Source organism: Suricata suricatta, chromosome 12 (genome assembly GCF_006229205.1).
Source record: "Suricata suricatta isolate VVHF042 chromosome 12, meerkat_22Aug2017_6uvM2_HiC, whole genome shotgun sequence".
NCBI classification, from domain to species: domain Eukaryota; kingdom Metazoa; phylum Chordata; class Mammalia; order Carnivora; family Herpestidae; genus Suricata; species Suricata suricatta.
In genome coordinates, this window is record NC_043711.1 from 476,625 (window position 1) to 496,250 (window position 19,626).

The window sequence follows — 19,626 nt, forward strand, 5'->3', positions numbered from 1 at the left end:
GCCGAGGCTCGGGAAGGGGCTGGCCCTCCGACCCCCTAACGCCTGCGGTCCTGGGGGCCCCCTCCGCGAGCCCCCCCCCCGCGTCCGGGGGAGCGGTCTGGCACCCCCCAGGCGCTAGGAGCGCGCGGGTCTGACCCCTTCCCCCAGGGCCCCCCGCTCGCAGCCCCACTGCCCGGCCCGCTCTTCCAGGCCCGGGATGCCCCGAGGGGACGCCCCGGCAGCCCCCTCCCCGTTCCCCGGACGCGCGTCCGCTGCCCTTTTACGGAGGGGTGTGGCCCTCAGGAGCCCCCACCTCTAACACCTGGGCGGGAGGACCCAGGGGGAAGTAGGAAACGGGGGGCCGCCCCGCCCCGCCGCTCCTCGGACAAAGTCGAGGTGGGAGCGCCGGCGCCAGCAGGATGCTGGGGTCCCCGGAACGCGGTCCTAAATAAAGTGTGTGTTTTGCGACCTAGAAGCCCGGGTGGGGCCGGGGGAGGCACTGAGGGCGCACGTGTGACCGGCTCGGAGAGGGGCGGACGCTCGAGGAGGGTCGCCCAGCGGGCCCAGCCCGGGGAGGGGGGGAGCGCAGCGGGTGGTCCCCGACCCCGGGAGGCGGCCCTTCGGCCCGAGGGGAGTTCCCCCTCCCACCGGGCACCCGGGAGCGCGGCCCTGCCGCCGGCAGCTCCCCGCGAGCCTGCCTGGGGAGGGGAGGGCACCCCGCTGTCAGCCCCGGACGGGCCCCGGCCCCACCGACACCCCAGGGGCCTCCCCGAGCTCCCCGCGGGGGCAGAGCGCGGCTGAGGCTCGGGGCGCCGGGAGCCCGCCGAGCCTTCCTGAGCCCCGGTTCCCCTCTCCAGCAACAACCGAGCCGGTGACCGACCTCGCAGCGCCAAGGGGGGCTGGCTTTGTCCACGGGGCTCAGAACCACACAGCCTGCGAGGGGCAGAGTCGGGACTCGAACCGAGACCTGCTGCATCCAGCGCCTGTCGGTCTGAGGTCCTGGGCGGGCCGCACCCCCTGCCCCTCCCCGGGGCGGCAGGAAGTGGGCGAGGGCGCGGCACCCCGGCCGGGGTGCAGGCAGTTTCCGCAGACGCAGGTGCAGACGGAGGGGCGGGTTGAGACCTGCTCCGTCTGGGATGAGGTCAGAAGGCCCCCGGTGACTGGTCCTCAGTCTGCAGGGCTGGAGAAGGGGCAAGGCAGTGACCAGCCAGGGTCACTGGGGCCGCACCAGAATTGGGAACCAGCTTCCTGTGGCTTCAAGCCTACGCCCTGTCCACTTTTCCAGCTCCTTAAGAGGAGGTTAAGACCTCTGGTGACTTCTTTCTGCTCCCCGTGCCTCAGTTTACCCATGGCTGGATGGCATGATGACGGATTGCTGTCCAGCAGGTCTCTGAGCAGTCACCCCATTTCCGGCCGGCTGGGGGGTCTAGAACTCTGGGAACAGCTGGTCCCGATTTAGCAGGGAGGCAGCGTCTGCATTCCTGGCAGTTTGTGGTGAGGAGGAATGTGCTGAAGGCCGCTGGACAGGGGGGAGGGAGGCGGGGGCTGCAGGCGGGCGGCCCGGCGCCTCTGCCCAGGACCCCGGCTCCCAGGAGCCGTCAGGGGCCCGGCCCAGCTGGCCTGTCTTGGGCTCAGCTTCTCCCTCCTCAGGGCGGGGCCGCGGGGCTGTGGGAACCAGGAGGTGGCGGCTCGGGGTGGGCCTGGAGGAGCAGACGGGCGGGCCAGCCTCCCTGCCTTTGTCCCTGCCGTGTCCTGGTCAGCTCAGCCCTGATCCCGTGTCGTGGGGTTTCCATGCAGGAACCAAGAGGTGGGGCCCAGTTCAGGAGGTCCTCCTGAAAACAATTCCAAACACAGCTGGGGAAATTGAGGCACAGGGGGAGAACTGTGTCCATGGTCATAAGGAAGTTGGGCCTGCTGAGGGCGGCTCTGTGGGCCTGGTCCCCGGCAGGGGTGGAAGGGCAGGAAGGGAGAGCACCCGGGGCAGGGGTCTGCGGGCGCGTGTGCAGCCGTCCTGGACAGAAAGCCCCCTAACCTGGAGGGGCTGCCACGGCCCGGGGGCTGGACTCGGCCTCCTTCCTGCCCTGTCCGGGCGCCGCCCGGGGCTGCCCCCGCCTGCCTCCTCCCAGTCCCCCTGACTGGCTCTGGCTTGTCTGGGCCCCAGCCATCCTGCCTTTCTTGGCCTTGGGCGCCCCAAGATGTTGTCATGGGAAGTGGGTGTGTGTGTGTGTGGTGCGCGTGCACTGATGGGGTACCGGGAGCGTTTTGGTCCTGCTTGCCGGGGCTGTGGAGTCAGCACTGAGCTGGGCGGCAGAGCTAGGGGGGCGGCCCCTGAGCGAGGAGCTGTGCTGTGTGAAGGGAAAAGCTCGGAGGGCCATGAAGCCGAGCGGGGGGAGAAGGGCGTGAGGAGGGCTTTCAGGCGGGGTAGTCGGGGAAGCCCTCTCCAGGGAGGTAGCTTTCAAGCTGGATTGGTGACTGGATTGGAGGGAGGGACCCAGCCATGGGAACAGCTGAATCAAGGGACAGCTTGTGCAAAGGCCCTGTGGCAAAAACTGATGTGGTCATTTCAAGGAGCAGAGGAAGTTTTGGGGGTTCCTCAGTAAGCCCAGTGGAGGGTTACCACGTGACGTAGCAACCCCTCTGCTAGATGCGCACCCCGAGCCTGTGCTTGGATATTCACAGTGGCCAAAGGCGGAAACAGCCCGAATGTCCGTCCGCGGATGAATGGGTGAACGCATGTCCATCCACACACTGGGACGTACTCAGCCGTAAATAGGAGGGAGGTGCCCACACCCGCCGCCGCGCAGGCGGACCCTGGACACAGGACACTCAGGGAGGGGACCGGACACAAGAGGCCGGTGGGATGTGAGTCCGTGTGTGTGACCCGTCCAGAACAGGCTCGTCCACAGACAGGAAGGGGCTCGTGGGAGCTGGGGGTTGGTGGAGTAGGTGATGGCTGATGGAGATCGGGTTTCCTTTGGAGAGATGGAATGTTCTGGAACTAGACTGCGACGATGGTTGCACAATATTGTGAGCGTACTAAAACTACTGAGTTGTTTACTTTTTATGTTTCCGAGCGCATGCGCAGGAGCTGGGGAGAAAGAGAACGGGAGTGTTCGGCAGGCTCCTCGCTCAGCACAGAGCCTGACTCGGGGCTCGGTCTCATGACCCCGCATCATGACCTGAGCTGACATCAAGAGATGGATGCTCAACTGAGCCCCCCGGGCGCCCCTGAGCTGTTCACTTTAAAGTGGTGAAAATGGGGGCGCCCGGGGGGGCTCAGTTGGTTAAGGATCCAGCTGCGGCTCCGGTCATGATCTCATGGTCCGTGGGTTTGAGCCCCGCATCAGGCTCTGTGCTGACAGCTCAGAGCCTGGAGCCCGCTTCGGATTCTGTGTCTCCCTTTCTCTGCCCCTCCCCTGTTCTCCCTCTGTCTTTCAAAAACAAACATAAGTAGATAGATGATAGGTGGATGGATGAAAGATAAAACAACAAAGAAGAGCAGGTCTCTCCAGTGCAGAGAAGACCAAGGTGCCGAGGGGCGCGGGTGCAGGTCCCGGAAGGAGCCTGGAACAGGTGTTTGTCCAGAGATGGGGGCGTGTCTGAGCCTGCGAAGGGGGAGTGGTCCCTGCCCGCAGGAGCTCCCCGGCGGCTGACCGCACCCCTGTGTCCTCTGCCCACCCAGCTCCAGTCCAAATATGACCCCCAGAAGGAGGCTGAGCTCCGGAGCTGGATCGAGGGACTCACCGGCCTCTCCGTGGGGCCCGACTTCCAGAAGGGTCTCAAAGACGGCGTCATCTTGTGCACGTGAGTGCGAGTGTGGGCAGGTGCCGGGCACCCGGCCGTGAGCACGAGGCCGCGGGCGGCGGGAGCTGCTGGCTCTCCTCGTCTCGGGTCTTGCGTGTCTTTCCCTTTCTCCAGTTGCCACTTGGTGCTGGCTCTCTGGGGCGTCCTCCCGTGGGGGGCCTCTTCCTCCACTGCGTTCTACTTGGTGGGTTGGACATCCCTCAGCATGGAAGTCCCCAGACGGTGGTCCCCACTCTCGGGCCCTCTGCTCCCTTGCGGATGAAGATTACATTGCAGGAGGGGAAACTGAGGCCTGGAGTGAGGTTGCTTCGGGAAGGCATGAGTTGGCAAGAGTAGAATTCATTTCTTGGGTCTCTGAGCCTCCCCTGTGCTAATGGAGGGTCCTGTCCCCGCCCCCCCAGACTCATGAACAAGCTCCAGCCGGGCTCCGTCCCCAAGATCAACCGCTCCATGCAGAACTGGCACCAGGTGAGGCCCGCAGGCGGGACGGGGGGCTGACAGGTGGGCAGGGTCGCCTCACAGTCCTCCTCCTGCCTCCTCCCAGCTGGAAAACCTCTCCAACTTCATCAAGGCCATGGTCAGCTACGGCATGAACCCCGTGGACCTGTTCGAGGCCAACGACCTGTTCGAGAGCGGGAACATGACCCAGGTGCAGGTGTCACTCCTCGCCCTGGCCGGGAAGGTGAGGCCCGGAGTCGGCCCCGGCCGCGTGGCGGGCAAGACAGACCCAGCCTGCCGGCCGCGGCTTCTCGGTCTCCGGGGGAAGCAGACAATGGATGATGGATGAAGTCTTTACTTAAAAACAAAACAAAACACTAAGCTTTACATTTGAGCACAGTTTTAGGGTCACAGCAGAGTTGAGAGGAAGGTGCTCTGTCCCCCCCCACACAGCCACCGCGCTTCGTCACAATCCGTGAAGCTCCGCGGACACGCCATTGTCAGCCAGAGTCCATCTCTGATAGATTACAAATAAGTTACACGCTGTGGGGACACCTGATCACAGGAGGCTCGGGCCAGTGTGTGGGTCTAGTGACCAGGCAGGGTCCAGGGGCAGGTGTCCGCCAGCCGGCCAGCTGCTGGGGCTTGGGTAGGGGGAGGTGATGGGCAGAGAGGGGGAAGTGGTGAGGACACCCCCTGAGCCCTTGTCCGGAGCTGCTGCCAGACCGCTGGTGCCGAGGCGCGGGGGGGAGGGGGGTTCGAGCGGGGTCCCCATTCCTCCCCCGGAGTTGCACGGTCTGGGGAGAGCAAGAGGCTCTCCACTGCCCCCTTAATGCTCCCAGCATCCCACCCCTGCAGGCCAAGACTAAGGGGCTGCAGAGCGGTGTGGACATTGGTGTCAAATACTCGGAGAAGCAGGAACGCAATTTCGATGATGCCACCATGAAGGCCGGCCACTGCGTCATTGGGCTCCAGGTGGGCCCACGGCGATGGGGTGGGGGCTCCTGATGTGACCCAGGCCCGATAAGCCCCGTGTCCCCTCAAGTTCAGGGCGGGGTCTCGAGGCCTGGCAGAGGCACCTGACCTGAGCTGCCCGCCTTCCTGCAGATGGGCACGAACAAGTGTGCCAGCCAGTCGGGCATGACGGCTTATGGCACGAGAAGGCATCTGTACGACCCCAAGAACCACATCCTGCCGCCCATGGACCACTCCACCATCAGCCTCCAGATGGGCACCAACAAGTGTGCCAGCCAGGTGGGGCTCGCCCGCCACCCCACTGCCCTGCCCACTCTTGTGCTTGTCCTCAAACATGCCCCCCCATGAAAATCCCACTCTGGAGCCCCCTCTGACCTCTCTGCCTCAACTCGCTGTGTGTCCTTGGGGAAGTTACTGGCCGGCTCTGGGCCTTATCCTCCCTGCCCCCCCCTGCCCCCTGGCATAGGATTGGCAGGGGCCCCGTGCAACCCTGATCTCTTCCAATCCACTGATACTTGATTTTCCTGCCTCGTTGCATGTGCCAGTGTGATGGTCTTGAAGCATCGGGCCGTCAGGATGCCTGGCCTGACCCGGGGGCTTCTGGGCTGGGAGGGAGAGCCCCCGTGAGAGCCCTAGCCCCCAGGGAGAGGAGACCAACTCAGCATAGAGTCCAAGAAGAGAGGCCGTCTGGGCAGGGCTGCGGCGGGTGCACGGGCGTCTGCGCCCAGTGCAGGCACAGATGGAGATGGTGCGGGGGTCGGGCAGGGGTGCAGGCACAGATGGAGGTGGCTCAGGGATCCGGCAGGGGTGGCCTCCAGCGCCCAGCCCCCACCAGCCCTGAAGCTCTCTCTCTTTCCTGTCCAGGTGGGCATGACGGCCCCCGGGACTCGGCGGCACATCTACGACACCAAGCTGGGGACGGACAAGTGTGACAACTCCTCCATGTCCCTGCAGATGGGTTACACGCAGGGCGCCAACCAGAGTGGCCAGGTGTTTGGCCTGGGCCGGCAGATCTACGACCCCAAGTATTGCCCGCAGGGCCCTGTGGCTGATGGGGTTGGAGGGGCTGCAGGCGGCGGCCCAGGCCCAGAGGAGGCCCCGGATTACGCCCCCTACCACCAAGAGGAGGCGGGCCACTGAGGCCCCCTGCTGGCGTCTCCCCACATCACCCTGTCTGCTTTCAGGGTTTTTCGGGTTTTCTTTTGTTTTTCTGCTTCTCTTCCAGCGGCCCCCTAGGGTCTGTGGGGAAGGGGCGGAGCCACATGCAGATATGGGCGGTGGGCGGGGTGCCAGAGTTTCCCTACTGGCTTTGGCCTGACCTTGGGGGAAGGTGTTGCGGGAAGAAACTTGCGCAGGGAGGGACCTGCCCCCTAATGGCTTCCGGTGGCCTCTCCCTCTCTTCCCTTTTCTCTGCCGATCAGTTTGCGGTTTCTGTACCCAGAGAAGCTCCGGGCAGTTTTAACGAAAAAAAAAAAAGTTTTTGCAAGGGAGTGGGGGCGGGGTGGGGATGGTGGAAGGGGCTGCCCCCGAAGGAAGCAGGCCCCCTGGGAGAGGGTCGGGCCACAGTCCCGATTGTGAGGCCCTGGATTTCCGTAGCACTCAGCACCGCCCCCCCCCCCCGTAGGTACCCCAGGGCCTAGTGGAGAAACTGAGACCCAGGCAGGACACAAAGCCAGGCCCGCCCTCCACCCTTCCCCGACTTGTCCCCATTCCTCTGCCAAGTACTGCACAGGGATCCCCACCCAGAGGTCCTCCCTGGGGACTGGCCCCCATCCAGGAGCCCTGGGACCAAGAGATAATGTGAAATGTTAACTGTGGACCAAACGCAATAAAAACCTCTTTTTAGGAAGGAACTGCTGGTAGAAGCTGGGGTCTGCGGCTGGGTGGGGGCGGGGTGTGGCTTGGCTCCGTGGACGGGGCCCCGGGGGATGGGTCGGCAGTGGGCCTCTTCTAAGGAGGTCCTGGGTCCTCTGCTGCCTTGGAGGAGCCTAGGCCGGGCTGCAGGTGAGTGTGGGCTGAAAACATGCGGTCCGGTGGTAGCAGGAAGAGGTGGGCCCACCTGCTGGTGAGAACCGAGGCCCCAGCCCCAGGGCGCCGCCTTCCAGCCCCTGGGGCTTTGCTCTGGCCATTCGCTAGGCCTGCCTTTTGGGCCACGGCTCAAAGCCCCAACACCAAGCCCACCTCCCTTTTCTCCGGGGCTCTCCCAGTACACCTGCTCCCCGGTGCCTTCAGAGCTGGGGGTCCATACACTTGCTTCGTCTTCACCGTGATCTTGAGAGATCCACCCAGTTTTCTAGAAAGGGATCTGGAAACATTCTTCAAAGGGCTGTGACCGTTATGACCCAGGACTCTAATCTCAGAATGCTGGGCCCCCCTTCCCCCTTCTGCCATCGCCGGGACCAAAGGAATGTTTGTGGGATGCCCCCACTTTGCAGATGGACAAGTGGAGTCCCGGGGTCATGGAGCGAGTCTGGCTAGGGCTGGGGTTCCCCAGAATAGTGGGGAGAAAGGGACCACCTAGGACCGGGAGTTGCTGCACTGCAGGCGGGTTTGCAATGTGGGGAGAGAGCACGGCCCCGGCCTGTCAGGGGGTCGGCTGGCGTGGGATGAGCCGGCAACCCAGCGCCCCACGGTGACGCAGCAAAAGCAGAGCGGTCCCTTTAAGAAACCCGGCTTTGCACGGCCTCCTCCCACGGCGCGCGTGGATCGGGCGGGCCTGGCCTGTGAGTGGCAGGGATGACAGCCAATAGTAGGGGGTGGGGGCGGGGCGCGGCCGCGGGCATCCCAGGTGCAGGTGGTTAACTGCTGGGGCTTAGGGCTCGCTGCGGGAGCGGGAGACTCCTCTTAAAGGGGCCGCGATCCCGGGCCCCTGTCGGGCGCTCGGAAGGCGGCCAGAGATGAGGACTAGAGAGGTGAGAAGGTCCCGGGAGAGGAAGGGAGGGTGCCGGGGTGCGGATGGCGGGGGGGGGGGGGGGGGGGGGGGGGGGGGGGGGGGGGGGGGGGGGGGGGGGGGGGGGGGGGGGGGGGGGGGGGGGGGGGAGAGGCAGGTCCCCCGGGAATTAGGGGATGCGGGCAGAGCCCAGACTCTCACCCACCTCCACTCCGTGCCGGTGAGCGCGAGCGGCGGCAGAATGGAGCACTAATTCTCCAGGGCGCGCTTGGGCATTCGACCTGAGAGGCGACCCACCCGCAGCCCCTCTCCGCGTTCGAACTCCGACTAGCTCTCTGCCCCACTTTACAACTGGAAAAACGGAGGCTTCCCCCGCCCCAGCTCCCACCTGATGTAAAGAAGAGTCCTCGAGTGGGGGGTCGGGGGTCCTGGGTTCTAGTTCCAGCCTCGACTGTGGCCTTTGGCAACGCCCTGCCCCTCGGGCAGCCCAACGATGAAGTCGGCCGGAGCCGGACAGCCCTGACCGAGGCACGGGCTCAGGACTGGCTGGTTCAGGGGCCCGCAGTGCTGCCCCTTCTCCGCACGCTGCCTCTGGGGCTCGTGGCTCTTCTCAGCGATAAATGATACATGAAGGGTGGGTAGAGCTGGGCCCTGCCTCCCGCGGGGTGACTGCTGACTCCGCTGGTCTCTCTGGGGACCTGGCTTGGCCCTCCTTCCAGCCAGGCGTGTAAAATGTTCAGCACAGTAAACACTTTGCTGCTACCCTTGTGGAAGACTGGGGCCGGGGTGGTCGTGGGGATCTTTCCCAGGGCGCGGGATGAGGCTGGGGGCCAGGACGTGGGGGCCCCAAGGGAGGTCAGGGTGGAGTCGTGACGGAAGAGTAATGCCGAGGCTCCTCCCCCTCAATAATTAGTTGATAGCCTCTTGGACCCCAGGCCTGCAGCGAGCGACAGCCCGGGCAGCCAATCAGGTGCGAGGACAGCTGCGGGCAGGGCTCCCATTGGCCCACTCCGTCCCTCCAGGGACAGTAGGGACTCTAATACGTACCTGCCGTTTGGCTCCGATCAGAGCTCCCAGGAACCCTGCACCACGGGCTAGAGGAATGAGGTTCAGAGAGGGCCGAGGGTTACCTGCAGCCACACAGCGCGCGTCCTCAGCCTGACCGTCGTGTGCTCTGTGCATTTCCACCATGGCCTTCTGGACACAGCTAATGCTGCTGCTTTGGAAAAACGTCCTGTATCGCAGGAGACAGCCGGTAATGCCAGGACTGATGGGCCAGGGAGGGGCGGCGCTGGTGCCCCTCAGGGTGCCCCACTCCCCCGCCTCTTCTGCCCCTCCCCCAGATCCAGCTCTTGGTGGAGCTGCTGTGGCCTCTGTTTCTCTTCTTCATCCTGGTGGCTGTGCGCCACTCCCACCCCCCACTTGAGCAGCATGAATGTAAGCCCCGCAGGGACCAGGCCCTTTGCGTGGGGTGGGGTAGGCACGGGGTCACCCTATCCACAGGGGCCTTGTGAGCGCAGACAGGGCTATGGGATAAAAGCCTTGAGTGAGCACTGTGTCGGGAGGGTGCGGACACCGTGAGGGTGCGGGCAAGGCTCCCCACGCCAAGCATCCCCACAGGCCACTTCCGCAACAAGCCGCTGCCCTCGGCCGGCACCGTGGCCTGGCTCCAGGGCCTCCTCTGCAGCTCGAACAACACCTGCTTCGCGCAGCCCACGCCCGCCGAGCAGCCCGGCGTCCTCAGCAACTTCCAGGACTCCCTGTGAGCAAGCGGCAGTGGGCGCGGCGGCCGCGGGCCCCGGGGTGTCTGCCGAGCCCCGCCTTGTGCTCTCTCTGCCCCCAGGGTCTCCCGGCTCCTGGCAGATGCCCGCACCGTGCTGGGGGGTGCAAGAACCCACAGGATGCTGGCCAGCCTGGGAAGGCTGATGCCCGCGCTGAGAGGGGCAGGCGGAGCCGGTGAGGCAGCAGGGACGCTCTGGGCCTCGACCTGCCCAGCTGTGTCATGGGCACAAGGTGGGAGCCGTCTCAAGCCAGGCTTTGCCTCGACTCGCGCTGCTGTGTGTTCCTCTCCCAGCCCAGCCTCTGCCGAGCAACCCACCGCAGGACCGCCTACCCCTGACCGCTGAGCTGCTGGGGACCCTGCTTCGAAAGGTGCGATGGGGTGGGGTAAGACCCGGTGACTCAGGAAGTCCTCAGCCTGACCCTCTGTCATGTGCTCTGCTCCGCTCCCACTGTGGCCTTCTGGGCTTCCCCATCCTGGGCCAGGGGCCTCTGGTTCCAGTGTCCAGGCCTCTTCCTGGGCTGTCCCTGGCTCCTGGAGGGACTTGGGACGATGTCCCCTGTCCTGTTGGTGCCCAGAAGGCTGTGTCCAGCATGGTGATAAAGTGTCCAGCCTGTGAGACCGCACGGGAGCGTGGCAAAGCGCTACACCCCTAATGAGAATGCCACGGGGCCATTTTCACCCTTGTGGGCTCTCTCCCCAGGAATCCCTGGGGTCAGGGCTTGGCCGAGCCTGGGAGTCCGTGAGCAGCTTTCTGGAGGCAGCAGAGGCCCTGGCCCAGGAGGTAAGCGGCTGGTTCTCCGCCGCAGCCGGGAGGCTGAAAGGGCAGGCTGCCTGGATGGGGTGCTTGGGCAGAAGCGGGGAGGGAGAAGGTGCTCCTGGCAGGGTCCTTGCCCCAGTCGAGGCTGGGTGGCATGCTCTGGTGACCTCTCCAGCTCCTGGCACTGCCCAGCCTGGTGGAGCTGCGGGCGCTGCTGCGGAGACCCCAAGGGCCGCGTGGAGCCCTGGAGGCTGTATCAGAAGCCCTCTGCAGTGGCAGGGGCCCTGGCGTCCCAGGGGGGCCCTCCCTCGACTGGTACGAGGCCACCCACCTGAAGGAGTTGGTGGGGCAGGAGCCGGCCCCGGGCCTGCCCGACAGCAGCCCGAGTGAGTGACTGACCGCCGGTCTGGGAAGGGGGGCGGTGGGAGTGGGGGCAGGGCCTCACGGTGCCCCCTGACCCCAGGCCCTGCCTGTGCTGAGCTGATGAGGTCGCTGGAGACCCACCCACTGTCCCGCCTGCTCTGGAGGCGCCTGAAGCCGCTAGTCCTCGGGAAAGTGCTGTTTACCCCAGACACGCCCTTCACCAGGCAGCTTATGGCCCAGGTAAGGGCAGGAGTGATCTGGGCCCGGGGAGGCCGGGCTGGGGCAGAGGGAGGGCCTGGCCCAGGCGGCTGTCTGAAGTGGGTGGTGGACTCTGGGTTTTGAAGAAGTTAGAGTTGCCAGATTTCGGGCCGAGGAACCGAGGCAGGAGAGGCGGGCGGGGCCCTCAGGGCAGGGAGTGGCGAGAAGGGGCAGGCCTGGCATTTCTGTCGGTGCCCACTGGCCGCAGGTGAACCGGACCTTCCAGGAGCTGGCCCTGCTGAAGGACCTGCAGGGGGCGTGGGCTGCGCTGGGGCCTCAGCTCTTCAGCTTCCTGAACGACAGTTCCAACGCGGCCCTGCTGCGCGTAAGGCCAGGACAGAGGGCGCAGGGACGGCCGGGTCTCCCAGGGCGGGGCCTCCCTGCCCAGGACGTGGGGGCGACGGTGTGCAGGGGGTGATGGGGCCCAGAGTGCCCGACGCAACCCCTGCCACCCGCCCCCCCACCCCCAGAGGCTCCTGCAAGCTCAGGACAGAGGAGGGAGGCGCCCAGGACCCGGAGGCCAGGCCCAGGCTCTTCTGGCCTTTCTGGACCCCCGTGGGGATGGCTACAGCTGGCAGCAGGCCCATGCTGATGTGGGGCACCTGGTGGGCATGCTGGGCCAAGCGATGGAGGTGAGCTCAGCTTCGGAGCTCCAGCAGCGGTGGGGGACGGGGGAGGTAGGGTCCAACCTGGCGATCCTAGGGCACAGGGGAGCCCCGAGCCTGAGGAGGTATGCGGGGGACCAGCCCACGCACCACAGTCGAAAGGTCCCGAGTAGGGGGTTGGTGTCGGCGAAAATATCTCTAAGAAAGAAGACAGACGAGAGAGAGAGAGCGTGGATGGCGGTTGGTAAAAAAGGACACTCCTTTATTGAGATAGCCGGGGTCTTATATACCCTGGGTGATTACATCATTCTTATCAGTAAGTAACAGGTTTAAGTCATCGCAAAAAGAATCCCCTAATGATAGTCTGGTTTTAAACATATGATAGGTCTGAAGAATTCTATGAGGAGATATACATTCCTTAACGCCCTTCATTAATTATTCAAGGGTGGGATGCTGATCCTTAAGCAAATCTTTTGGGAGAGGATTATGTTCACTCCCAGAAAATAAAGTAAATCATAGGATGAACAGAAGCCATATGTGCGGCCCAAGAGGCAAAATATTGTTTGAGGGTTATTATTGTCTACTGGGCCCCAACATATCCCCCCTTTTTACTTAAAAGGAAATAAAATCAACAATCACCAAAAAAAATTTTTTGGCAACCCTGTCAGGGGCAAAGGGAAGGAGAGTTTAGCCAACGGATGCCGGTCCCCGTGGTGAATGCAGTAAGGGTCTCTTTTAGGGTTTTTCCTATCTGGCGCTGTCTGGTTTACAGAGGCAGGAACGACAGCCAATTCGTTTAGGATCCTTGGGCGTAGAAGTTTCATACGCCTTCCTAATTTTTTCGACACGATTAACCGTCGCCAAATCGGTGGGCCATCTAGTGGCCCCTGGAAGACCCCCCCCCGCCCCCCCCATTAGAGTCTGGCGGCAGAGGCTTAGGCTCTCCTTTCCTTTTGACATGTTCCGATCCCATGCCCAGATTCGAGGTCATGAAGACCCACAGAACGTCCTATCCATCCGAGGAAGGTTAGCACCGTCAGGAACTTTTGCTGTTTCCTCGGCTTTTTGGGGTGACCGTGGTCAGTCCCATAGCAAAGAGACAGAACCGTTCATTTGACTGGACCGAGGATGCCTCAGGTTTCCGCCGTGCTAGCCCAGCCCGCCTCCGGGGTGTGGCTGGAGCAGGGCTGGAGATTCTCCCGAGTCAAAGTCTTTCGGAGGGTCCATCCGTTCAAGCGGATGGACTGGATCTGGATGCCCTCACCAGGTGGAGGGTTCTTCTGAGTCGGTCCACTGAACTTCAGAGAGAGAGATCTGGAACTTTAATAAGGGCTGAACTTTTTGTTTAGTTGTATATCTGTGAAGTCCACCTCTAAGGTTTTGAAAGCGGTACCCCCATCCTTTAAGTATCCCCATAGTCCATCACAGAAGACTATGTATACATAAAATACTGTAAAAAAAAATTTTTTTTTTTTTGTGAAGTTTACCTTATTATTATTGCCCACTGGGCCCCAACAGAGGGACACAGCTGGGGTCCTGGAGAAATCTGATGGCTGAGCTGGGCCTTGCCTTGGGGGCCCCAAGGGAGAAGCACCGCCCGGCCCCAAGGTTCAGGGGAGGGTTGGGGCACCTAGGACCCACATCCGGGCCCTTCCTCAGTGCGTGACCCTGGACAAGCTGGAGGCGGCGCCCTCAGAGGCAGCCCTGGTGGCGCGGGCCCTGGAGCTGCTCGCCGAGCACCGCTTCTGGGCCGGCATCGTCCTCCTGGGGCCCAAGGAGCCTCTGGACCCCACCCAGCTCTCAGGCCCTGGGCACCTGCGCATCAAGATCCGCATGGACATCGACGCTGTCACGAGAACCAATAAGATCAGGGACAGGTGGGAGCGGGCCTGAGCGTGGTGGGCGGGGCCATCCCAGCTAAGGGACACTGGGGTAGGCGGAGCCCAGGCTTCCTTGGGCCAAATGGGGTCTACCGTGTGGGGGGGCTCCGTGGGGCGTGGCCAGGGCTTCGGTGGCAGGGTCAACACTTTGCAGGGCCTTTGGGGTCCCCGGCGTCTCCCCGCAGCCTACCACCATGCCCCGTTCAGGTTCTGGGACCCCGGCCCCGATGCTGACCCCTTGAGAGACCTGCGCTACGTGTGGGGTGGATTCGTGTACCTGCAGGACCTGCTGGAGCGCGCGGCCGTGCGCGTGCTCAGCGGCTCGGAGCCCCGTGCAGGCCTCTACCTGCAGCAGATGCCCTACCCTTGCTACATGGATGACGCGTGAGCGCCGCCCCCCCCCCACCCCGCCCCGCGGCCCCCACCCCCGCCCTCCATCAGATCTCAGGGTCCTCGGGCTCGGGCTCCGTTTGGAACATTCATGGAGTGGAGGCATGAGAGCGGCAGAAAGACCACTCCCTGTGACCCATACTGGGAGGAACAGGGATCCCCGAGGGGCAGGGAGAGGGTGGCCAGTAAGGACAGCTGCAACCCTAAGGCTGGAACAGGGCTCAGGCACGTCCTGGGCTGGCTGTGCCCTCACATCTCCAGGTGCCCGACTGTCCTGCCAGCGGGGCTGTGCGGGGTCTCTGCCTCCACCTCAGCGGCCCGCCCCCCGCCCAGGTTCCTGCGTGTACTAGGCCGGTCGCTGCCCCTTTTCCTGACGCTAGCCTGGATCTACTCGGTGGCACTGACCGTGAAGGCCGTGGTGCGGGAGAAGGAGACCAGGCTGCGCTACACGATGCAGGCCATGGGGCTCAGCCGCACGGTGCTGTGGCTGGGCTGGCTCCTCAGCTGCCTGGCGCCCTTCCTCCTCAGCACGGCGCTGCTCGTGCTGGTGCTCAAGGTGGGCACGCCTCAGCCTTCCCAACTGCGGGGTGGGCGCGCACCGGGCACAGGCCGGAGGCGCCTGGCGGAGGCGTGCGGGCCCCTGGGCGGGTCCGGGAGCCTCACCGGTCGTCCTTGCCTCTTGCAGCTCGGGGACATCCTCCCCTACAGCCACCCGGCCGTGGTCTTCTTGTTCTTGGCGGCTTTCGCCGTGGCCACCGTGGTCCAGAGCTTCTTCCTGAGCGCCTTCTTCTCCCATGCCAACCTGGCGGCTGCGTGCGGAGGCCTTGCCTACTTTGTGCTCTATCTGCCCTACGTGCTGTGCGTGGCCTGGAGGGACCAGCTGCCTGCGGGGGCCCTCGTGGCTGTGGTGAGACCCGGTGTGGCCGGGAGCAGGGGGCCCGCGGCTGCACTTGCTCGCTGACGCCCTGTCCCCACCGCAGAGCCTCCTGTCGCCTGTGGCCTTTGGGTTTGGCTGCGAGAGCCTGGCGTTACTGGAGGAGCAGGGCGAGGGCGCGCAGTGGCACAACGCGGGCACCGGGCCCGCCCCTGGCGCCTTCAGCCTGGCCCAGGTCTCTGGGATCCTGCTGCTCGATGCTGTGCTCTATGGCCTCGCCACTTGGTACCTGGAGGCCGTCTGTCCAGGTGGGCCCTGAGGGTGGGGTAGGGATGCAGGGCAGGGGCGTACCTGCAGCCGGGGGGCTGGGCTGAGGGGCCGTGGGGGACCTGGAGGCCGTCCTAGGTGACTGTGTGTCGGTTCCTGGCCTCTAGGCATGAGTGGCTGTGTTTGAGGGACGGCCCGAGGCAGGCCGATGGGGTGTCCTGGCCAGGTCCTCCTCCCTGGCTGCCCTGACCCTGGCGCACGGCCAGAAGCCGGCCCGCCCCGGGGCCATGAGCTCACGGGGTAACTGAGCGCCGCTCCTCCAGGCCAGTACGGGATCCCCAAACCGTGGAACTTTCCCTTTCGGAGAAGCTATTGGTTTGGACCTCGTTCTCCCAAGGGCTCTGCCCCGCCTCCCAGCCCAAAGGACCCAGAGGGTGAGCCACAAGGAGCCCTGACAGCGGCTTACCTGTCTGTGTCCCCCATGTCCTCCAAAGACCTGAGGTCCCGCAGAGCCCGCCCCTGCCCCCGCAAAGCCTTCTGTATCGTCCGTCCTGCCAGCTCCGTGGGGCTCCCCTAAGCCCCCCAGGCCCCAGCCCCATGGGTCCCTGACTCCACAGGCCAGCGTTAGCGGCCTCCACATCCTGCACAAACCCCCCCCCCCCCGGCCCGCAACGGGCTCCCTGGGTCCAGCCCGCCTTCCTCCCGCAGTGCTGACCGAAGCCGTCCCAGCCGGCCTGACCCCAGGGGTCTCTGTGCGGGGCCTGGAAAAGCGCTTTCCCGGCAGCCCCCGGCCGGCCCTGCGAGGGCTCAGCCTGGACTTCTACCAGGACCAGATCACCGCCTTGCTGGGCCACAACGGGGCCGGGAAGACCACCACGCTGTGAGCAGCTGCGACCGTTCTGCCTTCCCCTGGTCTCAGCTTGCACATCTGCTCAATGGGAGAAGTGGCTGGGGGGCCTGCGGGGGGGCTCAGGACCCCCAGTGCACTTGGGTGCACAGTAGATAACCGTGTTCTGAGCCTCCGTTTCCCTCCTCTGTAGAGTGGGGACGTAACACACCTCGGGTCTGGGCATACAGTAGGTATCTTTTAAGTGCTCGTGCCCCTTCTCTGGGGCCTCCGTTTCCTCTGAATGGGCAGCTGCTCTGAGACCCCTTCACCCCCAGGTCCATCCTGAGCGGCCTCTTCCCACCCACGGGTGGCTCCGCCCGCATCCTGGGCCATGATGTCCAGTCCAGCATGGCCACCATCCGGCCCCACCTGGGCGTCTGCCCACAATACAACGTGCTGTTCGACATGTGCGTCCCGACGGGCCTGGGGCCGGCGGGGGCTGGGCGCCCTGGGGGCTCTGCCCGCCATGCTGGCTGTCGTTTCTGCGCACGGCTGCAGGCTGACCGTGGAGGAGCACATCTGGTTCTACGGGCGGCTGAAGGGTCTGAGCGCAGACGCCGTGGGCCCCGAGCAGGCCCGCCTGCTGCAGGACGTGGGGCTCGTCCCCAAGCGGCACGCACAGACGCGCCACCTCTCTGGTGAGCCTGGCCGGGGAGCAGCCTCCAGGCCGGTAGAGACGATGCTGGGAAGGGGGTTGGGACTTTACCGTGGGTGGTACGAAGCCAGAGGAGACGTCAGGTCCAGGGGCCCCAGGGGGGTGGGAAGAGGGGGCCGGGCACGGGATGCAGCCCAGCCCTGCCGGAGACGGAGGGGCCCCTGCTGGGACACTCCCCCCACCCCCACTGTCTCTGCCCAGGTGGAATGCAGCGGAAACTTTCAGTGGCCATCGCCTTTGTGGGCGGCTCCCAGGTCGTCATCCTGGACGAACCCACAGCCGGTGTGGACCCCGTTTCCCGCCGCAGCATTTGGGAGCTGCTGCTCAGGCACCGGGCAGGTGAGAGCTGGAGAGGCACAAGGATCCCCTAGGTTGCGTTTCAGGGGCCAGAAAGCGCTTCTGACGAAGAAGCTCTTGGAATGGGGTTTTGAAGGATGAATAGGAGTTGGATGCACAGGGCAGGCCGTTCCCGGCAGAGGCCACGGCTTGAGCAAAGGCCTTGCAGCCTGGTGGTATGTGTGACTGGGTGCCCGGGCCCAGGTCGCACGCTGATCCTCTCCACCCACCACCTGGACGAGGCAGAGCTCCTGGGAGACCGTGTGGCGGTGGTGGCCGCGGGCCGCGTGTGCTGCTGCGGGTCCCCCCTCTTCCTGCGTCGTCACCTGGGCTCTGGCTACTACCTGACGCTGGGGACGGAGCCCCTGTCCCCAGCTGCCAGCACAGAGGTGAGGACTGGAGCTGACCTCAGACCCCCACCGCCAAGGCTCCAGCCCAGGGGCTGCAGCAACATTGGTGCCCCTCTGCCCTCAGGGTAACGCCGACTCGGAGGACCCCGGGCACAGAAGGGAGCCCACCAGGCAGGCTGGTGAGAACCGGCTGGGAGAGCCTAAGGGAAGGGCCAGTAGGGGTTGGGGGTTCAGGACTGGACCCTGACCTCTGACCCCACGTGGACTTTGCGCCTGACTCCCACTCATCTCTTGCCCTTGGGTGCTTAAACCTGACCTCTGCCTGCCTCCCCATGGGCCACCCCAGCCCTTCCCTGAGGACAGCAGGCCACCTGTGCTGCCTGCACCCCTGATGTGCCCGCCCGGCCCCCCAGGTCCCGCCCAGCTGCTGTCCCTCGTACAGTGCCTGGTGCCCGGGGCCCGGCTGGTGGAGGTGCTGCCCCATGAGCTGGTGCTGGTGCTGCCCTACGGGGGCGCCCTGGACGGCAGCTTTGCCAGGCTCTTCTGTGAGCTGGACCGGCGGCGGGAGGAGCTGGGGCTGGCCAGCTACGGGATCTCCGACACCAGCCTTGAAGAGGTGCGGCGGCCAGGGGAGGGGCGCTGAGAGGGGGAGGAGGGTCTGTGACCGACAGCAGCGCACCCCAGGGAGGAGGCAGGGCGCACGCAGAGGGCTGACGGCGGGGCATCGCCTGGGGAGCACTGGGGCAGGCGACTCTCTCCGTGGGGCCCCAGGCTGAGCCCCGGTTCTGCCTCCCCAGATCTTCCTGAAGGTGGTCCAGGATCATGCTGTGGACACAGACCCAGAGGATGCGGCCGCAGGTCCCTGTCCTTGACCTCTCACCCTGGTTCAGTTAGACTTGCCTTTAACCACGTCCCCACTCTTGGCTGAGTCTCAAGGCATAGCCTTGACCTCCAGCCCCGATTCCTGAGCCCCTCTGTGACCCTCACCCCCAACCGTCATCCCCGGTGCCCCACAGACCGCAGCCGCAGGCAGGACCTGGGCCCGGGCCTTGCTCGCCCTGGTGTGACCCCGCGGCTCACGATTCTGCCAGAAGAGTCGGTCCTGGAGAATGGCGAGTTTGGTGAGTCCTCCGGCCCCGGTCTGGGCTCCCTGCCCACCCCCAGGCGTGAGCACTGACGCTTCCATCCCCCGCAGCGAGGCCTGCCCCAGAAACACAGGCCCTGCGCGGCCTCGGGCCAGACATGGCGGGCCGCGTACACGGCTGGGCGCTGACCCGCCAGCAGCTCCGGGCCCTGCTTCTCAAGCGCTTTCTGCTGGCCTGCCGCAGCCGCCGCGGCCTGTTTACACAGGTGAGGGGGGCCGGGCGCGGGGGGGCTGCGTGGGGGACCCTGGGTGCCCGTTCTCTGCTCCCATCACTCATTTGGCGCTTAACCCAAGAAGTCTCCCCCAGTCTGAGCACTTTACTGAGAGCACTGGGGAGCCACCGGTGGTTCTAGAGCAGGAGCAAGTGGGACCTGCCAGCCTGGAGGATTGGCAGGGCGGGCGGCTGATGGGCCTGCCCTGCAGATCGTGCTGCCTGCCCTCTTTGTGGGCCTGGCGCTGGTGTTCAGTCTGCTTGTGCCTCCTTTCGGACACTACCCGGCTCTGCGCCTCACTCCCAGCATGTATGGTGCGCACATGTCCTTCTTCAGGTGGGTACAGAGGATGGGGGGGGCTGGGGCAGAAGGGCCGGGGGCACAGACCTGACTCGGAGATCCCCCCCAGTGAGGATGCCCCAGGGGATGCAGATAGAGCCCGGCTGCTGGAGACACTGCTGCAGGAGGCGGGGCTGGAGACCGACCCGAAGAACGGCTCGGCCAGGTGAGGCCACCCCCCCCAGGGCGTCGCTCCTCCCAGCCGGGCGGCAGCCAGCGGGCCTCTGGGGTGTCCGGAGCCCACGGAAGCCAGGCGCCCACAGCCCGCCCCCGCAGGACGCCTGAGTGCTCGCCGCCTGCCGCCTGCTGGTTCTGGGTGCCCGACGTTCCCGTGGATGTCGCCGAGGTCTTGGCCAAGGGCAACTGGACCCCAGAGTCTGCGTCCCCGGCCTGCCGCTGCAGCCAGCCCGGCGCCCGGCGCCTGCTCCCCGCCTGCCC

General features: G+C 65.1%; 2 protein-coding genes across 2 annotated transcripts in view; both read left to right on the forward strand.

The window, feature by feature from the left end:
* Positions 1-7,049, forward strand: part of CNN2 (calponin 2) — a 10,374-nt gene extending 3,325 nt beyond the window's left edge. Inside the window, exons 3-9 of the mRNA XM_029916343.1 lie at positions 3,460-3,552; positions 3,662-3,783; positions 4,185-4,251; positions 4,328-4,465; positions 5,080-5,196; positions 5,329-5,475; positions 6,061-7,049. Of these exons, the coding sequence (XP_029772203.1) occupies positions 3,460-3,552; positions 3,662-3,783; positions 4,185-4,251; positions 4,328-4,465; positions 5,080-5,196; positions 5,329-5,475; positions 6,061-6,336 (960 nt within the window). The 3' untranslated portion in view covers positions 6,337-7,049. The remainder of the gene's footprint in view (positions 1-3,459; positions 3,553-3,661; positions 3,784-4,184; positions 4,252-4,327; positions 4,466-5,079; positions 5,197-5,328; positions 5,476-6,060) is intronic.
* Positions 7,050-8,243: 1,194 nt separating this feature from the next.
* The window catches only part of ABCA7 (ATP binding cassette subfamily A member 7), an 18,755-nt gene continuing 7,372 nt past the window's right edge, over positions 8,244-19,626 (forward strand). The window contains exons 1-31 of the mRNA XM_029916345.1: positions 8,244-8,720; positions 9,000-9,056; positions 9,155-9,341; positions 9,430-9,523; positions 9,707-9,848; positions 9,930-10,042; positions 10,161-10,237; positions 10,570-10,650; positions 10,802-11,012; positions 11,090-11,229; positions 11,456-11,572; positions 11,718-11,879; positions 13,512-13,729; positions 13,940-14,116; positions 14,456-14,678; positions 14,808-15,029; positions 15,103-15,304; positions 15,587-15,697; positions 15,972-16,143; positions 16,428-16,559; positions 16,651-16,790; positions 17,009-17,146; positions 17,348-17,532; positions 17,618-17,672; positions 17,907-18,109; positions 18,291-18,351; positions 18,510-18,614; positions 18,689-18,843; positions 19,061-19,185; positions 19,259-19,354; positions 19,465-19,611. Coding sequence (XP_029772205.1) covers positions 9,276-9,341; positions 9,430-9,523; positions 9,707-9,848; positions 9,930-10,042; positions 10,161-10,237; positions 10,570-10,650; positions 10,802-11,012; positions 11,090-11,229; positions 11,456-11,572; positions 11,718-11,879; positions 13,512-13,729; positions 13,940-14,116; positions 14,456-14,678; positions 14,808-15,029; positions 15,103-15,304; positions 15,587-15,697; positions 15,972-16,143; positions 16,428-16,559; positions 16,651-16,790; positions 17,009-17,146; positions 17,348-17,532; positions 17,618-17,672; positions 17,907-18,109; positions 18,291-18,351; positions 18,510-18,614; positions 18,689-18,843; positions 19,061-19,185; positions 19,259-19,354; positions 19,465-19,611 — 4,070 coding nt within the window. The 5' untranslated portion in view covers positions 8,244-8,720; positions 9,000-9,056; positions 9,155-9,275. The remainder of the gene's footprint in view (positions 8,721-8,999; positions 9,057-9,154; positions 9,342-9,429; positions 9,524-9,706; positions 9,849-9,929; positions 10,043-10,160; positions 10,238-10,569; positions 10,651-10,801; positions 11,013-11,089; positions 11,230-11,455; positions 11,573-11,717; positions 11,880-13,511; positions 13,730-13,939; positions 14,117-14,455; positions 14,679-14,807; positions 15,030-15,102; positions 15,305-15,586; positions 15,698-15,971; positions 16,144-16,427; positions 16,560-16,650; positions 16,791-17,008; positions 17,147-17,347; positions 17,533-17,617; positions 17,673-17,906; positions 18,110-18,290; positions 18,352-18,509; positions 18,615-18,688; positions 18,844-19,060; positions 19,186-19,258; positions 19,355-19,464; positions 19,612-19,626) is intronic.